The sequence below is a fragment of the Bufo gargarizans genome, chromosome 1 (assembly GCF_014858855.1).
Source record: "Bufo gargarizans isolate SCDJY-AF-19 chromosome 1, ASM1485885v1, whole genome shotgun sequence".
Taxonomy (NCBI): domain Eukaryota; kingdom Metazoa; phylum Chordata; class Amphibia; order Anura; family Bufonidae; genus Bufo; species Bufo gargarizans.
In genome coordinates, this window is record NC_058080.1 from 580,200,974 (window position 1) to 580,218,250 (window position 17,277).

The 17,277-nt window shown below is 42.0% G+C and overlaps 1 protein-coding gene across 2 annotated transcripts in view; it reads right to left on the minus strand.

Annotated features, from left to right (window-relative positions):
* TMEM116 (transmembrane protein 116) overlaps nucleotides 1–17,277 on the minus strand; it is a 79,941-nt gene that overhangs the window by 12,805 nt on the left and 49,859 nt on the right. The window contains exons 6-8 of one of the 2 annotated variants that reach the window (XM_044275793.1): nucleotides 9,440–9,489; nucleotides 6,388–6,465; nucleotides 1,707–1,836 (exon numbers count right to left, since the gene is read on the minus strand). In XM_044275793.1, the coding sequence (XP_044131728.1) occupies nucleotides 1,707–1,836; nucleotides 6,388–6,465; nucleotides 9,440–9,489 (258 nt within the window). The remainder of the gene's footprint in view (nucleotides 1–1,706; nucleotides 1,837–6,387; nucleotides 6,466–9,439; nucleotides 9,490–17,277) is intronic. The other variant, XM_044275794.1, reaches the window with a different exon arrangement.

The following is a 17,277-nucleotide window of genomic DNA, read 5'->3' on the forward strand; positions in this document are numbered from 1 at the left end:
TAAGTTGCAAATATTAAGTTGTAGCCATGGGTGATAAAAGGGGTTGTCAAGCTCACAGTGCTATAAAATAACGAAAGTAGTGATAGTTACCTTACTAATATTCTGCCGCTCCTGGGCCGACACCTCCATGGTCCCCTTTTGGTCTCTGTTCACCAAGCTCGTACCATGATGTGTCGACACAACATGAGACAGCTACAGCCAGTCATTGGGTGAACAGAGGCTGCTGGGGGACTTATGAAGTGTTGGCATGAGAGCAGCAGAGGATTGATAAACTGAGGGAAAAAAATCTTTTATTTTTTGCATTTAAATTTATTTGGGTCGACAACCCCTTAAACCACTCACCCACAGTCTCCCTGTTCTAAAGTCCTGAGGGATAAACTTGTTTTATTTGATTTACAAGAGGCACATAAGTTGTTTTGACAGAGAAGCATTTCAGGCATTTAATTAGGAATGCTAAGGAAACATTTACCACCAGTGATGGTCAGTTCGCAGTGTTCGCCAACGAACACATGCGGGCTGCCATCTTGACTCACCCGTCCGGCGATGCACAGGTAAGCCCTTACCTGTGCCTTGCCACGAGCCGGTCTGAAATCAAATGCGGTCACCGGTAGCAGGCAGTTCCGAGAACAGCACGATGAAGGCCTTCTCCCAGTTCTCGGAACTGCCTGCTCCCGGTGACCGCATTTCAGACCGTCTCCTGGCACAGGTAAGGGCTTACCTGTGCAGTCAAGATGGCAGCCCGCATGTGTTCGTTGGCGAACACTGCGAACTGACCATCACTGTTTACCACAATTGATGGGGACGCCTAGGGAAATTTTGGATTATACTCATTGTTTAAAAGACTCTATTACTCTGGCATAATAGCAACGACCTTTATAAATACCAATTAACCAGACACATTGCTTTACAAATTAAAGGGGTTTTCTGGGATTTTAATATTGATGACCTATCCTCAGGATAGGTCATCAATATCAGATCACTGGGGGTCTTCAACCACCGATCACCTGGTTAAAGAGAAAGCAGCACTCTGTGTGAGTGCAGCCTTCCCTTCATTGTTTACCTGCTCGCCGCCAACATCGCAGCGGTGAGCAGGTGTAATTACGGAGCGCGGCCTTCTCTTCAACCAGCTGATCAGCGGGGGTGCCGGGCGTTGGACTCCCACCGATCTGATACTGATTACACTATCTTGAGGACAGGTTATCAATATTAAAATCTTGGAAAACTTCTTTAAGATTAGAGGAGGTACTGGCTCTCCTTAAGGAGACCAGCTGTTTATTGAGACTTAGTGGCGATGATTCATGGGAAAATAATATGCAAAGAGGTATCGCGCAGAAATCGAGAATCCTCTCCCTAGTGCCACCTTCATAAATGTGACTCCTACAAAATAATGTATGACTTTTTAACAAGCCTTGGAACACAATAAGTGGGGGGCCACTTCCAGAAGGTGGTGCTACGAGATACCCTGTTTACATTTTAAGAATAAACAGGCACAGTCTGAAAATGTCAATATCCGTAAAATTATCATAGCCTCTGATATAGCTTCTTTTTTTTTTTTTTTTTACTTCTTTCTTTTCTCTCTGCAATTTTTCCATATTTCCTTTATTAGTTAGGTCATATATTGTACCAATATGGATATACTTAAAATAGGAAGAAATGTGGATTTCGGTTACTCAGCATCATAGGACAATCATGTTGTAATTACTTACTAATATTCCTGTGGTTGAAAGGCAAAATGTAGTCATAAAGACAGCGGTGCTGTAAGTGTGTAAGGCTGCACAGCTGCCAGAAGCGTCGGGGTCCATTGTAATCTGGGATCCGATGTTCAGCACCAAACAGCTGTGGGAAACATGGAGTCAGTAAAGAACACAGCGTGATGTGGGGTGTCATTCACTGTACAGACCTACATCTTCTAGCTGGAGTCACACATCCAGTTATGGTTTGGCTACTCTGATGATTTGCCATGTTGTCTAGATAGTAAGAGTCACACACTGCAGTGTTTTCCTTTGTAATCACGGCAGAATCCAGGTCAGCCACACTGTCTCACTTTAATCCTCATTGCAATTAATAGAAAAATATGAAAAGCAAAGATTTTGCTGATGTCAGATCCTTGGGAGGTATAAGACAGTGAACATGACACTGTCCTACATCTATCAGAGTGTTTATTTTAAAACATAGGAGATAAGTGATATTTCTGGTAATATCATTAGTGGTTTAGAATGGTGTATGTATTAATATCAAATTTCCCTGGTGAGCTAGGAGGTAAATAAATGCTCTGAAATATGGTTATTGGTTAATATGTAATGTCGCTGAAGTTCTTGAGTAGGTTAATATTAGTGTTGAGCAAATCAAAGGTAAATAAATTGACTTCGATCCGAACTTCAGGAAAAATGTTATTCACCACAAACTCGAATTTCCTGGAGCTTTGTGCTAACGAATCAATATTTCCTGAAATGGCGGTAAAAAAAAAACACTGAAACATTTTCATCCCATCCATTTGAGCGCAAAGAGGCCATCACGCCCATCTTGATTGAAGAAAATGCACCAATTCTCACACGCTCTGATGAGTGATGTCATCAAGCTGTGTGGTCCCTGCAACGTCATCAGTGTTGACGTCAAGTCAGCGAGCGTCCCAATTGGATGAGGTGAGTGTGAATATATATATACAGTACAGACCAAAAGTTTGGACACACCTTCTCATTCAAAGAGTTTGATTTATTTTCATGACTATGAAATTTGTAGATTTACACTGAAGGCATCAAAACTATGAATTAACACATGTGGAATTATATACATAACCAAAAACTGTAAAACAACTGAAAATATGTCATATTCTAGGTTCTTCAAAGTAGCCACCTTTTGCTTTGATTACTGCTTTGCACACTCTTGGCATTCTCTTGATGAGCTTCAAGAGGTAGTCACCTGAAATGGTTTTCACTTCACAGGTGTGCCCTGTCAGGTTTAATAAGTGGGATTTCTCTCCTTATAAATGGGGTTGGGACCATCAGTTGCGTTGTGGAGAAGTCAGGTGGATACACAGCTGATAGTCCTACTGAATAGACTGTTAGAATTTGCATTATGGCAAGAAAAAAGCAGCTAAGTAAAGAAAAACAAGTGGCCATCATTACTTTAAGAAATGAAGGTCAGTCGGTCCGAAAAATTGGGAAAACTTTAAAAGTGTCCCCAAGTGCAGTCACAAAAACCATCAAGCGCTACAAAGAAACTGGCTCACATGCGGACCGCCCCAGGAAAGGAAGACCAAGAGTCACCTCTGCTGCGGAGGATAAGTTCACCCGAGTCACCAGCCTCAGAAATCGCAGGTTAACAGCAGCTCAGATTAGAGAACAGGTCAATGCCACACAGAGTTCTCGCAGCAGACACATCTCTAGAACAACTGTTAAGAGGAGACTATGTGAATCAGGCCTTCATGGTAGAATATCTGCTAGGAAACCACTGCTAAGGACAGGCAACAAGCAGAAGAGACTTGTTTGGGCTAAAGAACACAAGGAATGGACATTAGACCAGTGGAAATCTGTGCTTTGGTCTGATGAGTCCAAATTTGAGATCTTTGGTTCCAACCACCGTGTCTTTGTGCGACGCAGAAAAGGTGAACGGATGGACTCTACATGCCTGATTCCCACCGTGAAGCATGGAGGAGGAGGTGTGATGGTGTGGGGGTGCTTTGCTGGTGACACTGTTGAGGTTTTATTCAAAATTGAAGGCATACTGAACCAGCATGGCTAGCACAGCATCTTGCAGCGGCATGCTATTCCATCCGGTTTGCGTTTAGTAGGACCATCATTTATTTTTCAACAGGACAATGACCCCAAACACACCTCCAGGCTGTGTAAGGGCTATTTGACCATGAAGGAGAGTGATGGGGTGCTGCGCCAGATGACCTGGCCTCCACAGTCACCGGACCTGAACCCAATCGAGATGGTTTGGGGTGAGCTGGACCGCAGAGTGAAGGCAAAAGGGCCAACGAGTGCTAAGCATCTCTGGGAACTCCTTCAAGACTGTTGAAAGACCATTTCAGGTGACTACCTCTTGAAGCTCATCAAGAGAATGCCAAGAGTGTGAAAAGCAGTAATCAAAGCAAAAGGTGGCTACTTTGAAGAACCTAGAATATGACATATTTTCAGTTGTTTCACACTTTTTTGTTATGTATATAATTCCACATGTGTTAATTCATAGTTTTGATGCCTTCAGTGTGAATCTACAATTTTCATAGTCATGAAAATAAAGAAAACTCTTTGAATGAGAAGGTGTGTCCAAACTTTTGGTCTGTACTGTATATATATATATATATATTTAATTTATTTTTTTAACCTCGGAATAAACCTCTGAGCACCTGAATGTGAGTCTCAGGTGCTGCGATCAGCATTGAATGCGGCATATGAGGGGTTAAATGACGAGGTTCGGCGCGATCGCCATTCCCTGTCATTGTGCCTACTCCATACAATGGAATGCAATCCATGACGAGGTAATTCGTAACAAATCTAATTTCTTTTTGAAGTTTGGCGAAGCAGCCTCACTCATCCCTAGTTATTATGCCTGGTGGTTTACAGTGGAGAATGTTATTAAATTAGAAGATTTACAACAGTAAAAGGGACACAATGTAATTCTAATAGTTCAAAATAGGGTAGAAAATGTAATATCTCTCAATCCCCTGTTCTCTACAGCCATAAAGTAAAAGTTAGATAATACAATGTTAGCTGTCTGCATCCACCAGTAGGGGGAGCACATCACTTACAGATTTCTAGAGCGCCTACTGCTAAAAATAACAATTGTATAAATCGCATACCTAAGGAGCTCCCACTAGTGGGTGGTGTTTTGGAATGCTAGGAAATGGCCCCCAAATCCAGGTTTAGACATTGTAGCTTTTTTGCGCATTCATAGCATAATTTTTTAAAATCGTACTGCCACATGGCTGCAACACGTAAGCCTAGCTAGCCTAAGATTTTAACTGTATGTAATGTAAGGTATGCTAAGCATTATGGGGCACATTTATTAAGACCAGTGTTTTAGATGCTGGTCTTAATAAAGCCCCTGCGCTGGCGGTGAATCTGCCAGAGTTATGAAGAGGCGCCGGCCTCTCCATAACTTTGGAGCATCCAGTGCCAATTCTAAATGCAAGACAGCTTCCTAGCTGGCTTACATTTAGACCATTTTCTACAGTTAGAACAGGTATAGAAAATGATGAATGAGACGGGCCTGTCCCCTTCCCGGTCCACATTTTTTGTCCAGGAAAAGTCGCAGACTGCAGCGCAACAAACGGTTGAGTCGCAATTTAAGCCTGAAATACACCTAAAAATGACCCATATGTGTTCAGAAAGTGGACCATAACCCACCACCCAAACGTTAGAGCTTCATGTAACTTTCACCAAAATTTTAACAATTTAACACATCTAGTTTTAGAGAAAGCCACTGTGCCTAGTTTGCAAGAGGGCATAACTTATAAAAAAAATGGGTGTGCCAAGGATGCCAAATTTTGATCCAAAATTGCACCACAATGCTGGAATTATTTCCCCCCCCCCCCCACAATATTAGGCCTCTTGCACCGTATGGCTTTTTCAGTATTTTGCAGTCCGCAAAAAGACGGAGGATGTCCGTGTGCATTACGTTTTTGCGGAACTGAACAGCTAGCCCCTGATAGAACAGTACTATCCTTGTCCGTTATGCGGACAATAATAGGACATGTTCTATCTTTAAACGGAAATACGGAATACCTTCCGTTTTTTTTTGCGGATCCATTGAAATAAATGGTTCTGTATATGGAACGCAAAAAACAGAACGTAAACGGAAAAAGAGGCCTAAGGCTTGTTTCACATAAGCATGAAACAGATCTGGCAGACGGTTCCGGACAGAAACCGCCTGTCAGATCCATCCCTGCCAGGCGCAACCATGCCCTGCTGGAATTCCATCCAAACCCATTCATTATAATGGTGGCCAGGGAAGATTCGGTTGCAACCCGGCAAATATGCCGAGGAGCAGCGACAAATACCGCTCCGCGCATTTAATAGTGCTGTGGGCCCTGCTTTGCTATAAGACCCCTTTGCAGTTGTACAGGCTACAAAAATGGTATATCCACCCATGGAGTATAAGCTAAAGGTGGTCTTCACACACACCTTCTATTCATGAATGGTAGGTGTGTGTGGTTGGCTGTTTTGTGGCATGCTTTTCTGAACTGGTGTTTTACCTGCTCGTGCATTGGTCTTTTTTCCTGTGATATGAAGCCAATTTGATCCCATTTTCTTTGATCTGTTCATAGTACATCTTCACACATTTCCCTCCCTCCTACTATTTACTAGTTGAATGCCCATATAAATTAATAAGTCATTTTATAGCCTTCCAGCAGTATTTATGAAGCAGTCAATAGCATGGTGTTACCTGTAGCTGTTGTTCCTGTAGCATTCCTTGGTGTTCCCATAATATAATACAGGGCAGATGAATAAAACAGGAACTACACTAAAATAAAATATCACTGTCAAAAACATAGTGGAATAGCAAATCAATATCTTAGTTTACTTTTTACATTTGGTTTTATAATTTCTTTAATATATTGCTGAAACCGAATTCTGTACAATGTTTACCATATTATTTTAGTAAATATGACGGAAGATGATAGTACAGAAAGACAGATCTCACTTATTCCATAAATGCCCGATAACCCAAAATTTCACAAGCATATTAGCAGAAGATGGGTGTAGATTAGGTAGCCCCTCTGACCAGGCGGTGCATCGCCAATAAGGCGAGGTGAGGCAATTACCTCAGGCAGCACAATGTAGGGGCCAGAGCGGGGCAGCAGAAGGGACATGGGCAATGAGCGCTTCCATTGTAGAAACGCTTATCTCTACATATTGCAAGGGAGAATTATTTTACTTACTGGCAATTACTGGCAAACATTCTAAGAGTTCATTGTTTCTACAGACACACGTTATAGGAAGAATTACTACTGGGGGCACTAATATAGGGGTATTTCTGGATAATAAATGACCCCCATAGTTTGTACAGTTAAAAAATGACATACAACATCTTGCATCTGGTTAATTGCGGAGTAAAAGTTAGGTTTTAAAAACGGAGGGTGGGTAGCAGTAGGGTGTACCAGTGCCCCCTAGGAATAGTATGTAACCCATATAGTTGTCTTTGTGTGTGCTTATTGTCTATGGATTAAATCCACTTACTGATATTAGATGATCTTCAAAATACACATATTAGGTAGTAACAAAATGATTGAACCCTATAAAAATACATTTATTTACCTAAATGGTTACACTAATTGGGATTCTGCCAACTTACTACCAGGTCTCTTAGTACAAAATATGCTTATATTAATATATTACTAAAAAGTAACACTTATTCCTGTTACAATTGTGTTTCACTAGTGCCAGTCTAGTGTGCACTCTGGTGTGGGCTTTTTGTGGGTTTGAATTTGTGACGTTGTGCTCTATGGCAGTTCAAGTTGCCACTGTTCCGTGCGTCCTGGCCTCAGTAACTTTGTTAGTGTGAATTGGTGCTTATTTGACTGTATCTCTCCTCAGTTCTGTATTGCGTGCGTTAATGTTCTTTGGTCTTCTTTCTGCATCTGTTTTACTAATGAGTTTGTTAAGTCTGCATTATATTTCCAGAGTTCTTAACTTGCTATAGAGTTGTGTTTACAGTCCCTGGCTGTGCAAATTCATTCTGCTGGATCGTTTCATGTTCTGTAGGTGTATAAATTCTATCCAAGTTCTGTTTGCTCTTGAGTCCCTAGTTCTTGTCTGATCTGCCTTGCCAAGCTTTTGTATCTGGACCTGCCATGTCTGACCTGTTCCCTAGTGTTCTGTCTGTTCCATCTTGCTAAGTTTCTGCTCATGTATCTGCCATGTCTGAACTGTGTTCTAAAGTCTGTTCCGTGGATTTTGCATGTTTGTCCTCAGTCTGGTTCTGCCTGGTTATGTCTATGATCTTGGTAATTCTGGCCTGTTTTGTCAGTTGCTAACTACACCAAGACTATTCCAAATTGTAGCAGCTTGGAGGCTTCCCTGCAGCGAAGACCGGATCCCTGTATAGCTGCTAAAGGGTGAAAACCAGGGGACCGCCAGGATAATGTCCTTAGGACTAGTCCAACATCAAATGAGTTAGATGACACAGTGGTTACATAACCAATGTCCATAACAATTCCCAAATGGATATAGCTATGTAGACTAAAGAGAACCTGTCACCACAAAATGCAGTGCAATCTGCAGGTAGTAGGTTATAGAGGAGAAAGAGCTGAGCAGATTGAAATATAGTTTGGTGGGAAAAGATTCAGTAAAATTTTAAATTTATACATTAATATCTCTGCTTTTTCCAAATTAAGACCAACCCAGTTAACAGCTCTAAGTACATGAGGGAGGTGTTATCAGTAATTGACAGCATTCTCTGTATAAGTGTGTATACATAGATAGCTGTATACATTATTATTTTATCATATTTGGAACCTATTGTTGACAAATGCATCTGTTAAATTGATACGTTTTCAACACCTTTTGATGATGTATCCATTAGGCCCCATGCACACGACCACATTTTCGGTCCACGTCCGATCTGCATTTTTTGCGGATCATACGTGGACCAATTAATTTCTATAGGCCTGCAAAAGATGTGTCCAGCACACTTATGTCATCCGTGTGCTGCCTGCAACCGTGCGGCCGTATGTCCATCCTGCAAAAAATAAATAAAAAATAGAACATGTCCTATTCTTTTCCATTTTGCAGACAAGAATAGGCATAATTAGTAAGGAAAGTGCAGGACAGACACAGTCGGTATCTGTATTTTGTGGATCCGCGGGTTGTGGACCACAAAACAGATACGGTCATGTGCATGAGGCCATACCCAAATGCCATTATAGCCTATGGCTAAGGAATGCAGATTAGACATGCGTCACAGACTGCTTTTAATGTAACTATCAGAGATTTTTTTTCTCATTTTGCTCATTAAATGGAGGCCAAAAACACAATGTCAACAGGGATTAAAATCACAGTTTTGCCCATTTAGCAGACTAATTTACCTTGACTTTATGTAATCTGGTTAATGAACTAATGAACAGAGACTGGGCATAGCTAATGCAAATGAGTGTCCAATGAACTTCATGGGCCATGTGCGATTCTCACCAGGGTTACTTACTTTGTGGTATAATCATTTGGGTTATAGAAAATATTGTTGAGCACATTTAAGTTGGCTTACCAAGTAGTGGAAATTGGAAGGTAAAGTGCCATATGGCAAAGCCACAGCGGTTTATCACAAACTGCTGTAGCTTTGAGGCAAGTATAGAATAAAATACATGTGCTGTACTTGCAGAGAGACTAGTAACACTACTTGCCACATCATGGTGCAATACTTATTGGCAGTCAGGAACAATGATATTATAAAATGTCTAATAATGATGACCATCATCACTCACAGTATAATTCGATCTTACCTGCATAGAACTGTTGCTACTCTCCCAATGCAGCATTCTTTATCTGAAATCTAAAAAGAGAAGTTGTGATATAAGGATGGATTGCTATAACGTTGGCTTATACAGGATACACCACGGTATCCTGCTGTCACGTTCGGGTGTTGGAGGGAAACACCACACCGAACATAGGAGGGAAAGGGGTGAGGGAATAAGGCCTGGAAACTAGGGAAAGGAGATAAACACCTCCTAGTAAAACCCTAATCAAAGTCCTGACTAACTACCAGTATGAACAGACCCCAGAGATAGGCGAGTTCATACACAGGAATACCTAGTGTCCTAACTCACCCTAAAGGACCTTGGTACTAATGTCAGGACTGAGACAACTTGTTCCTCCAAAAGGAAGGACGACAGGAGTCTCCCTCAGGCCTTAAAGGGAACCTGTCACTGGGATTTTGGGTATAGAACTGAGGACATGGGTTGCTAGATGGCCACTAGCACATCCTCAATATCCAGTCCCCATAGCTCTGTGTGCTTTTATTGTGTAAAAAAAAACTATTTGAGACATATGCAAACTAACATAAAAGAGTCATATCTTACTTGTGTGACCAGAGAAGTCATATTTTCAAGCTCTGACTCATCTCAGGTTAATTTGCATATATATCAATTCGGTTTTTATACACAATAAAAGCACACAGATCTATGGGGACTGGGTATTGTTATGTGCTAGTGGCCATCTAGCAACCCATGTCCTCAGCTCTATACCCCAAATCCTGGTGACAGGTTCCCTTTAATACAAATGACAGGGAAATGCAACACACAAAATAACCCAAACAAAATACAAAAAGGAAAGAAAACACTTAACTTCAAGTGGCTATGGCAGCACCAGAAACTCAGCTGAGAGCCACACGCCAGCTATCCACAACTCAAACAGAAGCTATAAACCGCATAGCATAGTGGGAGAAACAACAATAAATGGAGGCATGTCTATTCCACTGCAGCTCTCCCTATCACAGCTCAGGAGGCAGTTGAAAGATGAAACTGAGCATGTGCGGCCATCTCAGTGAGCAGGTCAAAGAAATAACAAATTAAGTGGCACGATACAAATATTGAATAAATCAGTAGCTATACAACATTTTTAATTACATGCAAGTACTGAGATCAGGGCCGGCCTTTGGGGTGTGCGAGCTGTGCGGCCGCACAGGGCCCCGTGGCAACAGGGGCACCCAGCGGCCAGGGCCGCATTGTGCCAACAGCGAGGAGGCTCCTTGGCAAGTGTAGCGACTGCCACAAACACCACACACTGTAACGACATGCAGGACGGCGGCAGCCTTCTCTCACCTCCCAGCAGCGCCCTTACTACTTTATAGACGCCCTGCCTGTGTTACAACTTGCACGCTTCTCATTTACGAGATTCAAATCTGAAAAATCCCAGGCATAGTCATCTGTATTGCCGTCCTCAGGAGAGGGAGAGATGTGTCTGCTGGGATTCAAACCCACGACCTTCTGTATCAGAGGCACTTACCCACACAGCTATAAGAGCTGCATAGCCACTGACTGAAAAAATATGAGACTTCTACTGTAGACTCTGTTATAGCTGTTATAGCCAGTGTACATCTATAAAAAGAAAAATATGTGATCTGCACACCGTAAGTGGTGGGTGCTCGTAGAGGACATGCGTCAAGAGACATCCACGGCACACCATATGTTTCTTCATCAGAATGTTTTTTTAATGCATAGTAATTTTACATCACTTTTGTTCCATCCAGAGCAAATCATAAAGCATTACAATTGATCTAGCAGTGCAACCCAACGTTTCGGTCGGTTGTTGACCTTTGTCAAGGGATCTGAAAAGGACATATAGCAAAATTATGGTAAGTATCATGGACTAAACAGTGATGCAAGACTAAATACTATATTCCGAGTAAAAAATGCTATTAACTACTAAATGATGTCATCCTGCAAGAGTATAGGAATTCAAGTCTGAGACGTCACGCCACATCCGCTCAGCAGTCCAGAGTGGAATGGCAAAAAAAAGGGAAAAAGATAATCAAAAGAAACAAAGACGAAGTGTAACTGACCAAACTGAAAAAAATATCAAATATATACGGTAATAGAATATAAAACATGCTATTAGCACCATTGTACATGGATCAGTCAACGTTATGGAAAAAGCAGGGTGGGTAGGGGAAGGGGTATGGTTCTCACCCATGGCTAGATCACTAAGGACCAAGATCAAGACTAACGAATCTGAAATAAAAAAGGTAATATATCAGACATGTTGTAGAGGCACATTAAACAACATTATAGACAAGGCTGGTTATAGAGTAAGTCTCATGGTGCTGTACATTCATCAAAGATTACAAAAAAAGTCACATTTTCTATGACACTGAGACTGCAAGCAACATCATCGCTCAAGTCCAGCTAGGAAATGAATTCCTACACATTCCATGGCAGGAATGGAAAATAAGGGATTATTCACGTGATCTTCGACGTTTGACTTCAATACGGCTACATTGTAGCACCTTGACGGAATACCACAAGTCTAGCCGTATACCACGAGGACTACGTTCTCATCTACGACCGACTCTTTTCAAGGAAGATAAGGATTTTTGTGATCGCTTTGAGAGCATACTTAACAAATGTTCACTGGACTTAATGCTTCTAACCATTGAAAAAGCTTACTCATCAATAAACGATCTTACTAAACAGGTGGAAACAACAGAGAACCAAATTAGTACTATACTACCACCAGAAGAGTGGGACGTACTGAAAGAAAAAACTACCAAACAGATCTCCGAATACCAGTCACAAACTGAATCAACCAAAAGGTCCAAGTTTATAAGGGACGCAGAAGATTATTGTCACAACCAGACAGCTGAGAAGCTCTGACAGAAGCCTTTCAGAACCTCCTCCTTGAGTTTTCTTTGTTGTGATGTTCAGTTCCTCATCTCGTTAGCCTCTCCCAGCTGTCATGTAGTTGGACTGATTGCATCCCTTATACTTCTTGCTTATACTTCTTCCTGGAGTGTGTGTGCATGCTGATCCTGTTTCCCAGTCTGCTACAAAGTTAAGTGCTGTACATTTATCTGTTATTTTCTGTTTGCTGGATCCCAGGTGACCCTGACTCCCTCCGTGTCTGGTGTAGGGAGCCGGTGGTCGTGTCCCCTCACTATTGTAGGGTGTTCAGGGGTTATATAGTCGAGGTACGTGGATATGCAACCATCCACCTTTGGGATCTTTGCATAGGCTGAGCAGCCAGGGAAAGTGCCAGGTCTTGTTGCAGGGGTCTCCCTTTTGGTTCCTTAGCTTTGGATCCAGTGAGTCATATATGCATGTTGCTTTGTCTTGTTTTCTGTACACCGTCCCTGACAATTATAGACTCAACCGAGTCTACAGGTGGAGGGATCTGAATTTTCAAGCTTCGTGGAACAATCGCTACCACCAATTCTCAGAGGGAGCCAGCTCATCAGGTTCTGACGGTGAAAGATCACAACATTGAGCGCAACCTTTTTTAGGGAGAGGCCGTACACGCCCCAGATACGGAAGAAACGACTGCAGAGGAGCCAGAGAAACAGATCTCGACAATCGCGTCCAGACCCACTCACAGGTATAGTGGACAACCTGGTGATAAACATTTCCTCCATTAATTTGTCACCTGCACAAACGACAGTACTACAGAAAGGTTTATCCTTCTGTCCCATGACCCCCCTCGATACATTTTCACTCGAACAGGAACTGCACCGGTTCTACAGGGCCATTAGACTGAAAACACACTTCGGGCAAAAGGAAAACCTAAACACAACACCAGCTGAGTGTACAGCTGATGCTCTATCCCTACAGACCCTAGGCTTACGTAACAAGAGCCACTTTATGCCCCACAGGACCTACCACCCTACTGAAACTTACATTTCTTCCACACAACAATTAATACAACAAATACTAAAGTCCCATACTAAAGGCGAGTTTAAGCATTCCCATAATCTTACAGTGGAGGAACAAAGAGCAATCACCGAGCTAAGGTCTCATAAAGATCTTGTGATTAAACCGGCAGACAAGGGGGGCGCATTAGTCGTTATAGACAAATCCATGTACATTCAAGATATCACCAAACAATTGGGGGATCTAGTCACCTACGAACCCCTCAAGATTGACCCCACTACCACCATAGCTAACAAAATCAGAATTATACTTCAACATTACCGTAAAAGTAATGTGATTGACGATAACACAGTGACCTTTTTAACATAAACAACATCCCATAACACCTGTGTTCTATACCCTCCCCAAAATTCATAAAAATCTCCATAATACACCGGGCAGACCCATAGTAGCCTCGACAGATTCCATATTATCTCCCCTCTCTATATATCTGGACCGCATACTTACACCCCTCATTAAAACCTCATGTTCCTTTTTACTTGACACCAAAGATTTCATTAACAAACTTAAACATAGTACTCCCCAACCTGATTCTCTGTTGTTGACTATGGATGTAAACAGCTTATATACATCCATTGAGCATGACAAGGATATGAGAGCCACAGCAAAACTCCTTTCCATTCACTCCTCACTCAATACCCAACAACAAGAATTTTGCTTGTCCTTACTCTCCTTGGTTCTACATGATAACTATTTCCTTTTTGGGGATGATTACTATGCCCAGAAATGCGGGACTGCCATGGAGGCTAATGTAGCCCCCACCTTATGCCAATGCCTACATGATTAACTTTGAGGAGGAGTTTGTGTACCCACATCTATTATTTCAACAACGTGCCATCATCTGGCTACGATTTATAGATGATATCTTTTGCCTTTGGGGAGGACCACTATCCAGTGCACTTCTTTTTTCATCAATAACTAAATAATAGCTATCCAGAACTGGGCTTCACCATACAGACTGACATGAATAGCATCAGCTTCCTAGATACACTCGTACTTAAGAACCAAGACGGACGGTTTGAGTTCGATCTGTATAGTAAACCCACCGACTGAAATAGTCTTTTACATTTTACTAGCAATCGTCCAAAAGCGACCAAGCAATCATTACCTCATTCCCAACTGACACGTGTAGATCGCATTGTTTCAAACCCCTTAACAAAGACAAAGAGAATAGAAGAGATGGCTCTAAAGTTTAGACAGAGGGGGTACCCAGCACAATCAGTCCAGTGTGAAAATAGACACAGGCTAGGAAGAGACAGACACAGAAAAGAATACCATGTATTCTGACCTACCACCCTCTTGTCCCAAAGATACAACACACCATCAGAAAACAATGGCATATTCTCTCTAGAGCATTCCCGGACGTAGAAGAATTTCAGACCCCACCCCTAACCTGCTATAAACGGTCAAAAAATATCAGGGACCAATTAGTTCGGGCTGACATAGGCCCCTTGTCCAAGATACCACGCCAAAGGTTTTTAGGGCCACCTAGGTTTGGAACATTCCCCTGCCTCCATTGCACACAGTGTTCCAGTGTAATTAAAGGCGACACCATTACACATCCCCGTTCAGGTATAAGATATACCATTAAAGGGTATTTCACATGCGATTCTACTCATGTAGTTTATCTTATCAAATGCCCCTGTGGACTGATCTATATTGGTGAGACCACTCAACACATTAGAGATAGGATCTCTAAACACAAATCCACCATCAGAACAGACCAATTATTGCTACCAATTCCCGCCCATTTTAAGGGATACAATCATCAGATCTCCTCTTTACGGTTCTAAGTCCTGGAACAGGTCCCGATCCCTCGAAGGGGCGGCAACCGGACATTACTACTTAAGCAACGGGATTCCTATTGGATCCATCCAGGGAATGTGACTTTTTTTGTAATCTTTGATGAATGTACAGCACCATGAGACTTACTCTATAACCAGCCTTGTCTATAATGCTGTTTAATGTTAAAGTGCCTCTACAACATGTCTGATATATTACCTTTTTTATTTCAGATTCGTTAGTCTTGATCTTGGTACTTAGTGATCTAGCCATGGGTGAGAACCATACCCCTTCCCCTACCCACCCCGCTTTTTCCATAACCTTCCCAACCCCGCCCCCCCCTTCCTTCCATAACCTTTACCTTTTTCTCCCCTTTACATGATATGCTCTTACTTTCCATGACAAACAAAATACAATACTATTTCCATTCCCTGAGTTCCAGAAATGATTCCCATTTTTCCATTTCTTTTTCTTTTTTCTTCTACCTTTAATCCATTTATTACTTATTCTTTTCTTAGTTTCTAATCACCCTTTACATCTTGTCCCGTCATACCATAGCGCATTAATCAGCAGCGCTCACATAGAGAGAGGGCACAGCTTCTGCCCTTTTCTTCCTCAAATAATGCAAAGCGCATGCGCCAGCCGTCACATAACACCGACACATGACGTCGGCTACCACGGCACTCTGTGGCTTCCTACGATTACATTGCGCATGCGCACGTTTTATAGTGACGTCAGACGCCACTGACGTCATCTCAGGAGAGACGATACATCCTTAGCCCCTATATAATGGCCGCATCGGTGCACAAGCGTTCACCTCCAGAGCGCATTTGGAAATATTCTAGCCATAGGCAAGACCTCATTGGCGCCCTCTAATTTCATTGGGACACTATCCTACTTATATTGCCTTCTTAATTTTCTCATAATTACTCTATATAATATCTTGCTTATAAGGATCTTATCCTTACTTAACTATATTGTTTCTGTATTTCTCTCATGAGTGTGTCCTCTCCACACAACATATTCCTCCTATATAGTGGTTATCCCATGCTGTGTCTATTATCCTCATGCCTCTTCTACCACCCAATGCCCCTTATCTTTCAATATGATTTTTGTAAGTGATCGCATACGTTGACTGTTCCATGTACAATGGTGCTAATAGCATTTTATATTCTGTTACCGTATATATTTGATTTTTTTTTCAGTTTGGTCAGTTACACTTCATCTTTGTTTCTTTTGATTATCTTTTTCCCTTTTTTTTGCCATTCCGCTCTGGACTGCTAAGCGGATGTGGCGTGACGTCTCAGACTTGAATTCCTATACTCTTGCAGGATGACATCATTTATGGTTAGTAGCATTTTTTACTCGGAATACAGGTCCTTCTAAAAAAAAATTGCATATTGTGATAAAGTTCATTATTTTCTGTAATGTACTGATAAACATTAGACTTTCATATATTTTAGATTCATTACACACCAACTGAAGTAGTTCAAGCCTTTTATTGTTTTAATATTGATGATTTTGGCATACAGCTCATGAAAACCCAAAATTCCTATCTCAAAAAATTAGCATATCATGAAAAGGTTCTCTAAACGAGCTATTAACCTAATCATCTGAATCAACTAATTAACTCTAAACACCTGCAAAAGATTCCTGAGGCTTTTAAAAACTCCCAGCCTGGTTCATTACTCAAAACCGCAATCATGGGTAAGACTGCCGACCCGACTGCTGTCCAGAAGGCCATCATTGACACCCTCAAGCAAGAGGGTAAGACACAGAAAGAAATTTCTGAACGAATAGGCTGTTCCCAGAGTGCTGTATCAAGGCACCTCAGTGGGAAGTCTGTGGGAGGGAAAAAGTGTGGCAGAAGACGCTGCACAACGAGAAGAGGTGACCGGACCCTGAGGAAGATTGTGGAGAAGGACCGATTCCAGACCTTGGGGGACCTGCGGAAGCAGTGGACTGAGTCTGGAGTAGAAACATCCAGAGCCACTGTGTACAGGCGTGTGCAGGAAATGGGCTACAGGTGCCGCATTCCCCAGGTCAAGCCACTTTTGAACCAGAAACAGCGGCAGAAGCGCCTGACCTGGGCTACAGAGAAGCAGCACTGGACTGTTGCTCAGTGGTCCAAAGTACTT